General features: G+C 39.4%; 2 protein-coding genes across 2 annotated transcripts; both read right to left on the bottom strand.

Annotated features, from left to right (window-relative positions):
- Window positions 1-708: 708 nt before the first annotated feature.
- On the bottom strand, window positions 709-4,095 carry ifitm5 (interferon induced transmembrane protein 5). Its single transcript, XM_079810332.1, has 2 exons — window positions 1,869-4,095; window positions 709-1,168 (listed from the first exon to the last, which is right to left on the bottom strand). Exons 1-2 carry the CDS (start codon window positions 2,073-2,075, stop codon window positions 947-949), a joined length of 429 nt encoding a protein of 142 aa, XP_079666458.1. The 5' UTR covers window positions 2,076-4,095; the 3' UTR covers window positions 709-946.
- cat (catalase) lies at window positions 3,850-11,641 on the bottom strand. Its single transcript, XM_079810331.1, has 13 exons — window positions 11,379-11,641; window positions 9,966-10,137; window positions 9,631-9,741; window positions 9,223-9,353; window positions 9,034-9,138; window positions 8,829-8,954; window positions 6,782-6,973; window positions 5,851-6,003; window positions 5,454-5,592; window positions 5,072-5,202; window positions 4,882-4,989; window positions 4,649-4,732; window positions 3,850-4,368 (listed from the first exon to the last, which is right to left on the bottom strand). The coding sequence occupies exons 1-13, from the start codon at window positions 11,439-11,441 to the stop codon at window positions 4,306-4,308; spliced, it is 1,578 nt and encodes a 525-aa protein (XP_079666457.1). The 5' UTR covers window positions 11,442-11,641; the 3' UTR covers window positions 3,850-4,305.
- Between the last annotated feature and the right edge of the window lie 2,830 nt (window positions 11,642-14,471).

The raw sequence follows: 14,471 nt of genomic DNA, 5'->3' as shown, positions 1-14,471 counted from the left end.
GGTCTCACCTGGTTTAAGTTGTCTCAACTGAAAAGTGAGCAAAACCCATCTAAAACCAGCAAAAAGACAAGCCTGACCAGACTTGGAGACCTGCAAATCAGCTTTTTTTTTTTTTTTTTTTTGGTGTTAATAAAATAAATATTTAGTTGTGTACGATTATTGTGTATTCATAAAACTACACAGATTTTACCATATTTATGTCAGTCACCGCAACCTCATCATAGTTTTAGGCTACTACTAAACATGTTGTTTAGCACAATATACATATGAATCATTAAATAGACAATAATCGTGAATTCGTGAATCAAACATCACTAAAGGCCACATTTAACACCACCAGACGAAATTTCGCGGGCGAAATCCAGTCATTGGTCACGCGAATTTGCCCGCGATAGCTGTGACTTCTGTATAAGCTGTGCTTTATACATCGCTACACTATTGGCAATACACCTTTTTGCTGTCTAAATTTCGCTGAAATATTGCTAATGTGACCGCATCTTAATGCGATAATTCACATTTACCGGTGCTAGACGACATTTCACGCGAAATCCAGTCATTGGTCACGTGAATTCGCTGCGAGGTTTGGTTTGATAGCACTGTTGACATTGGACCTTTTTGCCGTCGAAATTTCACTGCAAATATCGCTAATGTAATTATTTAATCCCACTTATGACAGAAATCTGCTCAAGGAAAGGCATGTGGAAAACTACTGAGGAAATTAAATATTTTATTAAATACAGTTGAGCCAATTTACGTTACTTCATAAAATAGAATTGTTGGGTAGATATACAGTACATTGACATTAATCATGAAAAAAACAAGTCTAAATAATAATAAATTCATCACACAGCCAAAGAAAACAACATGCTGGTAAAGTGGAGAGCGGGTGAACTGTCCAGAAGGTTTGCAGGAGCTTTTGGTGGTGGGATTGCTCGAGTCGCTCTGTCTACCTGCTGAAGAGCTTCATGAAACTCTGAAATCCATCTTCACCGAAGAAATCAAACGTTCCCTCTGAGCTGCCCAGATGAACCAGGAGCAGGACCAGCAGACCCACCACCAGCAGAGGAACCAAGAGATTCCAGCCCGATGCCAGAATGTTGTACCACTTCGCCTTGTCTGAGCATTCCTGTGCCGCACGCATGTCGCCCAAGGTCTTCTGATCTCGAGCCTGAAAACACAAACACACACACAGAATGGAAATAAGTCTCAGACAGACGTGTTTTACCACATGAACACAAAAATCAAGGTTCTATGGTTCCTTGCATTAGGTGCTACCATCTCTGGACTCTTAAAAATAAAGGTCATCGATTGTTCCATGAAGAACCTTTAACATTTATGGAACCTTTCCAGTTCACAAAAAGTTATTTTACACTCTTAAAAATAAAGGCTCCAAAAGGGGATTTTCACAGTAATGCCATAGAAGAACCATTTGAGGTTTCCCAAAGAACCTTTCAGTGAACAGTTCCTAAAATAAATGTTTTTTCTTAGTTTCCACTGTAAAGAACCTCTTGAATTGAAAGATTTAATGGATATTAAAGGTTCTTCATGGAACCATAAATGCACCTTTATTTTTAAGTGTGTATGGAAAAATGTTCTTCACACTAAGAAAAAATGTTTCTTTTAAAAACTGCTCACTGAAAGGTTTCTTCTATGCCATCACTGTATGGTTCTTTGGAGATTTAACTTTGTAATGTTGCATTATTGGTTCTTCCAGACAGGTTTTTTGGGTTAAAGCACCAGTAGATGTGGCATTGGGCTGTAAAACCATTTTGGTTCCAATTAAGAACCTTAATGGTCCATCATGTGACATCCAATAATATTTCTGAAGAAGTTAAAGCCACACAAAGACATTTGGTGTTGGAGCTCACCTTGATGGAGTAGATCAGAGCCATGAATCCCAGGCAGCAGAAGTTGACGTAAAGAGTGTTACAGAGTGACCAAATCAGGTAGTCACTTGGTGGCTTCTTGCCCGCATGGCTCATGTTGACCACCGTGGAGGCGCCAGCCTTACGGCCGGATTTACAGTTAGTGAGCGGAGTGCAGTCGTTCACGTAGCTGTATGTAGCGTTATCCATCCTCGGAGGTCAGGGGTCAAAAACTCCTGGAAGAATCTGAAGAGGAATTACTGAGGAGAAAGACCAGGACACTACTTATACAGCAATGCAGATGGGCGGAGTCAGAGAGAGAGAGAGCGCAAGCGATGGAGAGAGAGATCATTCATTATGTGGTTGTTGCTGGAGAGATCAGGGCAGGGTGCTGCTTCTATACATGTACCAATTTCAAGAAAATCTCTAGGTTTGGTTAAAAAAAAAACACACACACACACACAATTAAAACTATTTTTAAAAAATAGACCTAAACATAAAGACATCTTAAATATTTACTCTATTTTTAAAATGTTAACTTACCAGATTTCTGAATCATTTATGTTTTTTTAGGGGTATTTAGGGCCTTTCGTCCATTTTATTAGAAAAGAGCCTACAGAGGGGTTTTGGGGGATAGAAATGGGGACGGGACGCAAGCCATACTCAAACCTGCAACCTTATTGGAGCACCAACATGTCTAGGAAACGTGTGCTGAAGCTGAACTTTTTTTTTTAATCATTCAAGTGATGTTTATTTTGGTCACCATGGTGTCCTGTTACAAATCTGGATCTGGGCATTGTAAGAAAATGGCGCCTTCTAGTGGAAAGAGCAAAGCATTTAAAGGAGAAATTCACTCAAAAATGGAAAGCCGTTAACTGAATGTTTGGAACCTTTTAATAAAAATGAAAAAAACATCCCTTTCTTCAAACCGACGGTTGAGCTCCAAAATTCCCCCCAAAAATTATTTAAAAAGACATTAAATTGAGCTATTTTGAGTCTTCCAAAGACAATATTTCTATGGGAGGAACAAGCTGAAATGAAAACATTTATACACACACTATTACCAAAAGTATTGGGACACCCCTCCATTTCATTGAATTCAGGTGTTCCAATCACTTCCATGGGAACAGGTGTATAAAATCAAGCACCTAGGCATGCAGACGCTTCTACAGACATTTGTGAAAGAATGGGTCGCTCTCAGGAGCTCAGTGAATTTAAGCGTGGCACCGTGATAGGTTGCCACCTGTGCAAGAAGTCCATTCGTGAATGAGTCTGGGTTTGGCAGTTGCCAGGAGAAGGGTACCTGTGTGACTGCATTGTACCATGTGTAAAGTTTGATGGGGGGTTGGGGGGGATTATGGTGTGGGGTTGTTTTTCAGGGGTTGGGCTTGGCCCCTTAGTTCCAGTGAAAGGAACTCTTAATGCTTCAGCATACCAAGACATTTTGGACAATTTCATGCTCCCAAAGCGTCGGTCCATAAAGACATGGATGAGAGAGTTTGGTGTGGAGGAACTTGACTGGCCTGCACAGATTCCTGACCTCAACCCGATAGAACACCTTTGGGATGAATTAGAGTGGAAACTGAGAGCCAGGCCTTCTCGTCCAACATCAGTGCCTGACCTCACAAATGAGCTTCTAGAAGAATGGTCAAAAATTCCCATAAACACACTCCTAAACCTTGTGGAAAGCCTTCCCAGAAGAGCTGAAGCTGTTATAGCTGCAAAGGGTGGGTCAAATCCATATCAAACCCTACGGATTAAGAATGGGATGTCATTAAAGTTCATGTGCCTGTAAAGGCAGGCATCCCAAAACTTTTGGCAATATAGTGTATATAAAATTTCACCCTTCAAATCTCACTTGCGAGAATAAAATTGAAAAGGTATGACAAAGATGAAGATTTTCAGTGAATTTCCTGGTAATTCAGGCTTTGGAAAAGCAAAAAAAACAACAACCAGGATTTCAAATGAATCCACAACTCAGTCATAGAGATCAAATATTCTGATTTATTCATTACAAAAATGACTAAAACCGTTACATTCTTGTTAACACAACTGAATTATATTCAGTTAAGGCAAAAGGGACGGAAAGAGATAATTTCTCCTATTCAGCTTTAAACTGCATGACTAGCATCGCAGTCTTTATATTAAAAACATTTATTAATTCTCCGATTATTTTTGGCTATTCTACTTTTCGCACACAATCAAAATGCAGAAATATATTGAAACAGACTGGATTAGCTCAAACTTGCGTACGCATCACAGGCCCCCATTTGGTTTAATGGCATAAATCATGATTTTGGAATCATTGGCCATGTTAGATATGATGTCTGCATTTCTACAGCACACAAGGAATGAGTTAAGCATCATGACTATCACACTCTATAAGAGAATGAATTTGTGTGCGTGTGTGTGTGTGTATGGAGGGGGCGGCACTTTTAAATCACATCTTAGAGGCTGCAGCCACAGCAGACGGTCCACCGCGACTATAAACATGAATATTGTTCTGGAGAGACAAAGACAGAAAATAATGATATAAACACCAGTGTAATTTAAATATTGTTCAGATATTATTAGCTTTAACATTTTGAATTCGTTTTTAATTTTATATTACTCATTTTCAATGTAATATATATAGTTTTCATTTTTATTTAAGTGTTTTTAGTACATCAAGCTAGTTTTTAATTTGATTTTATTTCAAGTAACATTTTTTAATGGTTTTGATTTGTTATACATGCTAAAATATCAGACATGAATGTGTGCGAGACTGTTCAAATGCTTTCTACCTTTTTCCCTTTAGCGTTGTGTTTATCCAGGAGAGTTTGAACACGAGTCCCATAATCGGGGTGAATGGCCGTCAGGTTTTGCACCTGCAAAAAAAAAAAAAATTCACAAAAAAACATCTGAATGATACATTTTTTTCCCTCAAGTATGTTCCTCAAAATACTAGTTTGATTAGTTGAGCATGAGATTAACAAAAAAATAAAAATCTCACATGACCAAAAACGAAAGCTCATACCACGCGTTTCTGAATAAACAGTTGAGCTCCTTTCAGATGACCGGCCATGTTCTGACACAGACGATCTCGCTCGGCTTCGTTCAGCACCTCGGTGAAGAACGTGCGCACCTGTGGAATTGATCAGAGCGGGAAATATTATAACTCATATGTGTCATTATCTGTAAACAGATGCACACGATCGCCAACACACCTGGGTCACATTGTCATCGTCTGCGCTGTTGTATCGGCCCACATCAGGAGACACCTGACACTTGGACTCCATGAAGCACGGCTGGGTATCAGGAGCACTGAAGCTGTTGGGGAAGTAGTTAGGAGCTCCCCCTACAGGACCGGACAGGAACTGCTTAACATTTCAATACAGATTTCATTCCACCACAACAAAATTCATAGCATTCAGGTCACATGTCCTGATTCACCATTCCAGACAGATTTTGCGTTGTTAAATCTGAGTCACTTTTAAGAGACTAATACCATCTAATACCCAAAACCAAACCCAGGATGTGACATGAGTGACTTTTTTTCTTCTGCTGTGCATGTTGCTCCTTTAAATGCATGGTGCGTGTGCAACTTACCCTGGTTGTCGTACATGCACATGGGGCCGTCTCTCTGGTAGTTTCCCACACGGGTGCGGTAGGGGCAGTTGACCGGCAGTTGGAGGTAATTCGCTCCTAGCCGATGCCGATGTGTGTCTGGGTAAGAGAAAAGACGCCCCTGCGGCAAAAGAATTGAGTAATTTCAGCATTTAGTCGTTCTAGTAATTCTTGTAATTAGTCATTAGTCCTTGACGCTTTAATCCAAAGTGATTTACAGGATGCTTATTACAAGTAACCAGAGCTTAAGTGCCTTGCTCAAGGACAAAATCGTGAACAAGCATCTTTTTGTGAATCATAAGCCTGTGCAAACGCACCTATGAAATGTGTCTGGGTATGTTGCTTAGTTATAGGTTTTGACATCGTAGTAAAAACCAACCTGCAACATCTTGTCCGGGCTGGGCTCAATGCCGGGCGGCATGTTACTGGGATCGAATGCCAGCTGCTCCACCTCAGAGAAATAGTTCACAGGGTTTCGGTTCAACACAAGGCGTCCCACAGGAATCAAAGGGAAGTCCTGATGGGACCAGACCTGAGAGATAAAGATCCAGACATCAGAATGGGCATATACACTATATTGCCAAAAGTTTTGGAACGCCTGCCTTTACATGCACATGAACTTTAATGACAACCTATTCTTAATCCGTAGGGTTTAATACCATTTAATCCCCCCTCCACCAAACTTTACACTTGGCACAATGCAGTCAGGCGTTCTCCTGGCAACCGCTAAACCCAGACTCGTCCATCGGATTGCCAGACAGAGAAGCATGATCAGTCACTCCAGAGAACACATCTCCACTGCTCTAGAGTTCAGTGGCGGCGTGCTTTACCCCACTGCATTCAACGCTCTGCATTGCACTTGGTGATGTAAGGCTTGGATGAGCTGCTCGGCCATGGAAACCCATTCCATGAAGCTCTACACACTGTTATTGAGCTAATCTGAAGGCCACTCGAAGTTTGGAGGTCTGTAGCTATTGACTCTGCACACTGTGAGCCTCAGCATGCGCTGACCCCGCTCTGTGATTTTACGTGGCCTACCACTTCATGGCTGAGTTGCTGGTGTTCCCAATTGCTTCCACTTTGTTATAATCCCTCTAACAGTTGACCATGGCATATTTAGTAGTGAGGAAATTTCCCGAAAGGGCTTATTGCACAGGTGGCAACCTATCACGGTACCACGCTTGAGTTCACTGAGCTCCTGAGAGCGGCCCATTCTTTCACAAATGTTTGTTGAAGCGTCTGCATGCCTAGTGCTTGATTGTGATGTAGTGTGGTGCAGTGTCTTGAGGTGCGTTCTGGGATGAGGGTACCTTAGTCAAATCAAACGGATTCCACTGCCAGTTCTCTGCCTGCTCAAAGGTCATGACCTGGATGTAGAAGGTCCAGGATGGGAAGTTGCCATTGGAGATGGCGTTGTAGAGATCTCTGATGGAGTAATCAGGGTCGGTGGATGCAAGAAGATCCGCTTCTTCAACGGTCAAATTCTTGATGCCCTGATCAGTCTGGAAGACAAGAACAAGTTAGTGATGCACGGGTCGGCTTATTTTCCGACCCACGGGTCCCGCTTTTATGAATTTATTTGGCCCGCCCCAGGCACCATTGTATCTATTTTTACAACCTGCCCGCACCCGCGACCATTAAATAGACACACTAGGCATTATAATGTAAAAGAAAACAGCCTTTATTTCAGCCTGAAAGTGCTTGGAAACATCGGTTTACAGATTGTAAATTGGCAACAACATACGATTATTATGAATATGAACCATAAATCAGGTCATATTAATAACAAGAAAAAGATGAAGATTTTCAACATTTAATTTTCAACAAAACAGCGTTTGTATTCATATAATAGGCTAAACTATTTTACAGCCTGCGCTACATAACCACTGAACGGAAATGTTCATCTAGCGTTTTTACGTTCGCGGTGCAAAAAAAGAATGGCATCCACTGTACCGGGGTTTAATCTATTTCGGCTAGACTCCAGCACCTCGTCTTCCATCTTTCGTTTTTCCATCACTTTTATCTCTCCGTTTTGTTAATGTGGCTGCTGCTGGCGGCGGGAGCTGCTTGGCGCGCTGCTTTCGTGACGTGTCACATGACGCCAAAGGTTTGGGGACATCATGCAAGTTACGTTGCTACAGGCTTCGTATTGTAACCTTATCAAAGATTCAAGAACCTAATAAAATATGAAAATAGATATTCTCAAATATTTAATATAGGCTATAGAGAATTGCATGCAACATGCATGGATATTTAAAATTGTTTTGTTTTTAATGACCCGCCCCGCAAATATAGTGACAATTTCTTTCCCCACGGAGTCCGCAGGTTATGAGACGACCCGCGCATCACTAGAACAAGTGACGGGTTTCTTAACTAGGTGACATCAAGTGAAAAATGACATCTCTTAAATTTTACATGATAAATAAATCATTATCCATACTTTGACTACTAATGATAATATTAATAATAGTTTTGTTAATCATATTATTTAATGTTTATTTAAATTAAATACATTTTACTAAGGAATAGCAAATATATCAACTATCAAATAACATTGGCTATTATTAAACAAATGAAACAACCCAAATATTTTTCCTCAATGTTTTAATTCATAAAGTACACAAATTCAGTTTTTTTGTTGTTGTAAATTTACCGTTATATTTGAATTAGATTACATTTTAAATTATTGATTAAACTGGTTTAATTAATTCATTTAATTAGGCACAATTTTTTTTATGGTAAATGTGCATTATATCAGAAGCCAGAATTCAGAAAAAAAACTGAATATGGAAAGAAAATAAATAAATTTCAAACTAATTAGAGTTTGTTTTGTTCCGCGTCATGTTTAGAGGAGTGAAAATGTAAGTCGATGTCCCTACGTTAACAGACCGGCATGCATCTAATAAAATATTCAGTCAAGAACATGCAAGTTTACTGCAACAATGGAGCCTCGAACTGAAAATCCAGCATTTAGTTGATCCTAATAAGCACTCATTGTCACAGATGTAAACACAGCTTTCTTTTTCCATGAGGGGGGGTTTGGCTTGGTTTCCAGGAGGACTGTTAAAGAACGCAACGTCTCACAGAAATCCTGAAGAATTTAACTAATCAGATGACGACTTACAAACTGCCGAAGCGTTTCCCATTTTTGTGTGAGGTTCAGGGAGATGTCTGAGGCTTAGACTAATGGGTCTAAATATCGACATCAAATGATATGGAAAAAATATTGAGATTTCTATTTGACCATTACCGCCTAGCCCTAATTAAAAGCACACGTTTGTGCTTATTGGCTGTGATTTACCTGCAGATTTTACACACACACACACACACACACACACACTAACAAACAGTCAGTACCTTGTAGTGGAACTTGCAGTACACCGGCTGCCCCTGAGCGTTGACCAGTTTGAAAGTGTGCGATCCGTACCCGTTCATATGACGGTAGCCATCTGGAATTCCCCGATCGCTGAACAGGAAAGAAACCTGCACATACACACAAATCAACTCGAGTGAGACTTTCTGCACTAATGTGAAAACACAAAAGTGACCGGCTGAGCCGTACCTGGTGCAGTGCTTCAGGACGCAAACCCCAGAAATCCCAAACCATATCCGGATCCTTCAGGTGAGTCTGCGGATTTCGTTTCTGAGAGTGGATGAAGGATGGAAACTACAAACACAGTAAACACAGGTATTCGGTTAACATTGGGACTTAATGGATTCATGGATTGTGTGTGTGGATTGTGTCTCTTACCAGAAGCGCATCCCTGATAAAGAAGATCGGGGTGTTGTTTCCAGTAAGATCCCAGTTGCCCTCATCAGAGTAGAACTTCACTGCAAATCCTCGAGGATCTCGCACGGTATCTGCCGACCCAGACTCGCCAGCTACAAACATACATATACACATTTATCAAAGGACAAAAGGCAGTACTTTTTACTTAAAGTAGGCAAGCGAGCAAGAGTGTGCCCTATATTTCTATCACACCGTTTCTGCATGTGCCCTTTACCCTCTTACAAAACCATTTGGCTCCATTTCAGAGACCTGAGTGTCACGACTTCTGTTATGACATTGTTTCCTGGCACTTCTAATCCCAACATAATCGATACATACAGAGTCCAGATGCCACTAGAAGAACCATTATATATCCATACGGAAACGTACCCACGGTGGAAAAGCGAACAGCGATGGGTGTCGTCTTTCCCACATGCTCGAACACTTTGGCTTTACAATAGCGTGTGATGTCATGGGTCACTTCGAAGTAGCCAAACGCTCCTGTGAAGAGACAGAGAAAAGATTTAGTTTTAAGTTCATACTGTCTTTCCAATCACGTACAACCTCTAAAGCGCCCCGATATTGTCGATCCACTCAAAGCCAGTCAAACTTCAGCATGGTTTTCAGCCTCATACTACAGTTCAAAAGTTCGGGGTCAGCAAGATTTGTTTTCTTAATTTAATACTCTTATTTTTAAACCGCTGCATGTATTTATTCACACTCACCTGCTCCTTTAGCATGCACGACTCTCTCTGGTATCCGCTCTCGGTCAAAGTGGGCCATTTCATCAGTAAACACCACGTCCTGGACCAGAAGTGGCCCACGCGGACCTGCAGTCATCGAGTTTACCTTGTCCCCAACCGGGACTCCGGCTCCAGTGGTCAGGACATCTGGCCGCTGAGAAAACATACAAACAAAATGAGACAGAATGACAAAAATGGATCAAATTAAAATAACATCTAAACAAACCAAATCATTGTATTAATTAAACTCAAATAATATGCATTTTATGATTATTTAACAGTCAATGCTTTCATATCAATATTAGTCATTTTTAGATTTAAATATTTGTATACTGTATGAATACATTTGAGGTGTGTCTATAAGGTGTGCCACTGAAGTAAACGAAATTAATAAAACTAAACTGGCAAATTAAATATGATTGTATAGGCATTTGAACTGAAAATGGTGATTAAATAACCATAACAGTTATTTATCTGCTTAACGCTTATCTGGTTAAAGTTCAACTGTCGTGTCCTCGTTAAATAAATAAAAGGAAAGTGGCCTATATCAAAGTCCCTTTAAGACTGCATATACATTATACAAAGTATACGTATGTTTATAAATATAATAAATAATACAATTAAATATAATATAACTAATAATAATAATAATTATATTATGTAACAAGTCTTCCACAACATATCAGGCGTTATCAAATGTGATTCGCTTAGTGAGGTGTCAGTCATGTTATTGACCAATCGCGTTAGAGAGGAGTGGGATGAGGCGGGTGCTTAACCGTCTTCCGTATGTCGTTGGCCCACTTCAACTACGAAAACATTTCGCTTGAAAATATATAATAAACCTTATTTCTTTTATGCGTGATTTTGTTAATTTTCACTTGCAAACCATTACAAATCCAAAACATCCCCCATGCAAAAAAAAAAAGACCGTAGGGGATGCTATTTTCAAAACGAACAACAGCACCTGACTAGTGTTTTAATCAATTAAATAAAATAATATTAGACAGTATCTACTGCATTAATGCATGACAAGTGATACATATCATAAATACATATCATGAATACATGATTAAAACGCTCTGATGTTTGCTTGCAGCGAGATTATGCAGTTTTTTTGGCACTAGTGACAAGTATCTCTCTTTTAGATCAGAATTGTAGAATAAAGTAATATTTTAAGGCAACGCAACACTTCAGTGTTGTTTAGAGACTTTTTGCATATGAAACCCCGAAGATAGAATCAAACCCTTTCGTGTTTGTGCATTACAGCCTTGCGACCTTTAACACAATTTCTCACTGTGCAATAACCCATTAAAAGAAACGCAGAGATACCCATTTAAATACACACATCCGAACTCATTTGAACAAATTAATCAATAAATAAACTGTGCAGCAAACCTGAGAGCCGCGACCCTCCTTCCACAGCTTCATCTGATCCGTCGCCTTATCTCTGTCTGCCATTATTCAGCTCTTGAATGACACAAAACGCAAAACAAAACTTATGTGGATCCAAACCTACGAGCTGTCTAAACTAAAGGGATGTTATTTAACTGGTAATGGTCTGCTCTTTGTACTTTAACTTGGGCCTTTATGTGATCTTCATTTGTCTCCACCCAACTGATATCTATTGGCCACCATGTTGAAACGTCGCGCAAATGGGCGGGGCTATGTGGCCCGAACGTTGTTGTTGAACGTTGGCCAAGCACGATGGGTCTACATAATAATTTTCTTTTTAACTCTCCACTGTACATTTTAGTTAAATGTTTATTAAATGTTGTCGGTGCTAATATTCAGTTGTAAAATATTCCTCAGACCACAGCTGAAGCAACGCAGATGAAGGTGTCACGGGAAATACGTTACTTTTCTCAGCGCTGATCATGATGGACCAATCACAATAGCCGAGAGTGTCATCGTTATCTCATTAGCCAATTTTTAAAGCACCATCAAAATAATCAGAAAGTGCGGAAATACAGTGACATTTAATTTATACTCATTTATAATCTCAGTACTAAATTAAGACTGGAATGTTTAAATAAGCAAATGCATTAAATATGCACTCATTTTGGATATATTTCCAAAACAGAAATCTGAACATTGGACTGGTTCAAAATTGATTCACTTTGTTTACATAGGCTATTGGAAGTTTTTTACAGAGCGGATTTTCTCTTTTTATCAGTCCATAATTCAGAAAACGCTGTCAGCAGCCATAAAAAATATATGTTTTTATAAATTAGGCGAATGATATATGAAACAAACTCTCCTGGGAAAACCTTTGGAATATAGAATAAAACTGCAAAGTAACAACATGCACTCGTCGAGGCATGGACTCCACTAGACCCCTGAAGGTGTGCACCAAGATGTTAGCAGCAGATCCTTTAAGTCCTGTAAGTTGCGAGGTAGGGCCTGGATCGGACTTGTTTGTTCAGCACATCCCACAGATGCTCGTTTGGATTGAGATCTGGGGAATTTGGATGTCAAGTAGCCAAACATTAAAAACATTAGCTTTCCTTAATATTATTACTTATAACTAATTGTTTTTTTTTTACATCATACAAAAATCTCATGCAAAACAACAATATTGACTTATGAAACAAACCACATAAAGCACTTTTATTTAAACAATTCATTTGATTGCAGTTTGTTCTACATTACATGTGCATGCATTGTAAAGTTGTTTTATCATTCTTTAAATCTTTTAAAGTTCACCAACATCAGATGTACACTGCAAATGAGAATATTGCTTCTATTAGGGTGAATTTGGCACAGAATGAAGTTTAATGGTGACAAGCTTAAAATATTGTTAGTAGTAAAAGTGAATCGCAGCATTTGCAGCACTTCATCAAACGACTCCACCACTGCAAGCAGCTCAAACCTGTTCCTCATTCTACAAAACATTTGAGGTGTTCATGATGTAGGAAGTGATTCACAGATTTTGGTGTGAAGTTTTTACATTCTGTCATCAAAAGTTTGAATTATTGCGGCAGTTAAAACACTTTTAGATTTTCTTTCGTGCCGAAGAAAACTCATGAGAACGTGAACGGATATTAGTTTATACATATGACGTGTGTGATTTACGCAGTGTTGGGGTGACGCATTACAAAGTACAAAACTACAAAGTACATGTTCCTGTGATGACAAACGTGAGGGATTACTATGTATTTTTCGGTAATCCCGTAACAGTTACTGTTTTGTAGTTACTTGCGCTACATATATGATTTGAATGTACTAAGGCTAATTTAACAACTATATTTAAGGTCCAACAACAAATATACTATTGATCAAAAAGCACTTTCTTTACTTTTGACATGCTAATAACCAAGTTTGAGGATGGCAGAAAAGAGTGTTTTTTTTTGTTGTTGTGCAAAATGGGAAATATGCATTACTGTAATATGCATTGGGGTTATAAATTCAAACTTATGCCCTGACAAAAACGTACCTCAAATGCACTGAAGAGCACAAGCAGAACTTGCCCACAACTAATCTGTCAAAGTTTGGATTTTAGAAGGTAATGATTGACTTAATTAAGTAATTAATGCGTAATGTTATTACTGTTCAGAGTAACTAGAAAATTAATCGCATTGCAATACAAAAACATAAGAGGTAATAATTATTTAAAGGCTTTTCTAGTAACTTCCCCCAACACTGATTTTATAAAGTACTTGCACGCCCCCTAGTGGTAGAATGTATTAACCTAAATAACGAATTACATTTTGGTACTTTGATTAAATTTGGTTAACACAAATATCTTAAAATAAACTGGACTGTTAAAAAAACCCTCAATGCTGCGTCTATGATAGGTGATGTGGCTCAGTGGCGCCACTATTAGGCTAATAAGTGTCACTGCACTTGCCTGAGAAAAGGGACAGACAGTCCCAGGTTATGCCTTAAAGGAACATGCCGACTTTTTTAGACTTTAGCTTATTCACCGTGTGCCTCAGAGTTAGATAAATCCATACTATTCTCATCTCCATGTGTGCCATAACTCTGTCTGACGCACCCACTGCTAGCCTAGCTTAGCACAAAGACTGGAGGTAAATGGCTCCAGCTAGCCCCCAGCACGCTCTCTGTGTAAGCAGGTTGTCACGTTGGTTATGTTGACGGAAGTTAGCCTATTTTCAGGCAGTGTAATTTCATTGTGCCGCTGCACCCATGGTTCGCACAAAGTTCCTTAATTATTACCATAGACTGTTAAAAAAATATGGATGTGGGGTAGGGTCGAGCTCCCGGATAACAGAAAATGGGCAAAAAGGCGGGACGTGGGCGGAGCTGAGGTGACGCGATGACTAACAGACAGCAGATAAATGGCTATCCACCTGTCACTCGAAGTGGCCACGCCCTTAATTATACAGAACTTTAATGCTTTATATAATGTAAACGAATGAGTTCTAAAAAAATTCACCCCCTCACATTCGTCATGAAGGGCAAAATTAGCCGTATAGACCAAAACCACAATTTGTACCAAACATTTTTATTCTGCTGTAAAGTTGGGCA

This window comes from Gobio gobio (genome assembly GCF_949357685.1).
Source record: "Gobio gobio genome assembly, chromosome: 25".
Taxonomy (NCBI): Eukaryota; Metazoa; Chordata; class Actinopteri; order Cypriniformes; family Gobionidae; genus Gobio; species Gobio gobio.
This window is presented reverse-complemented; position numbering and strand designations above follow the sequence as displayed.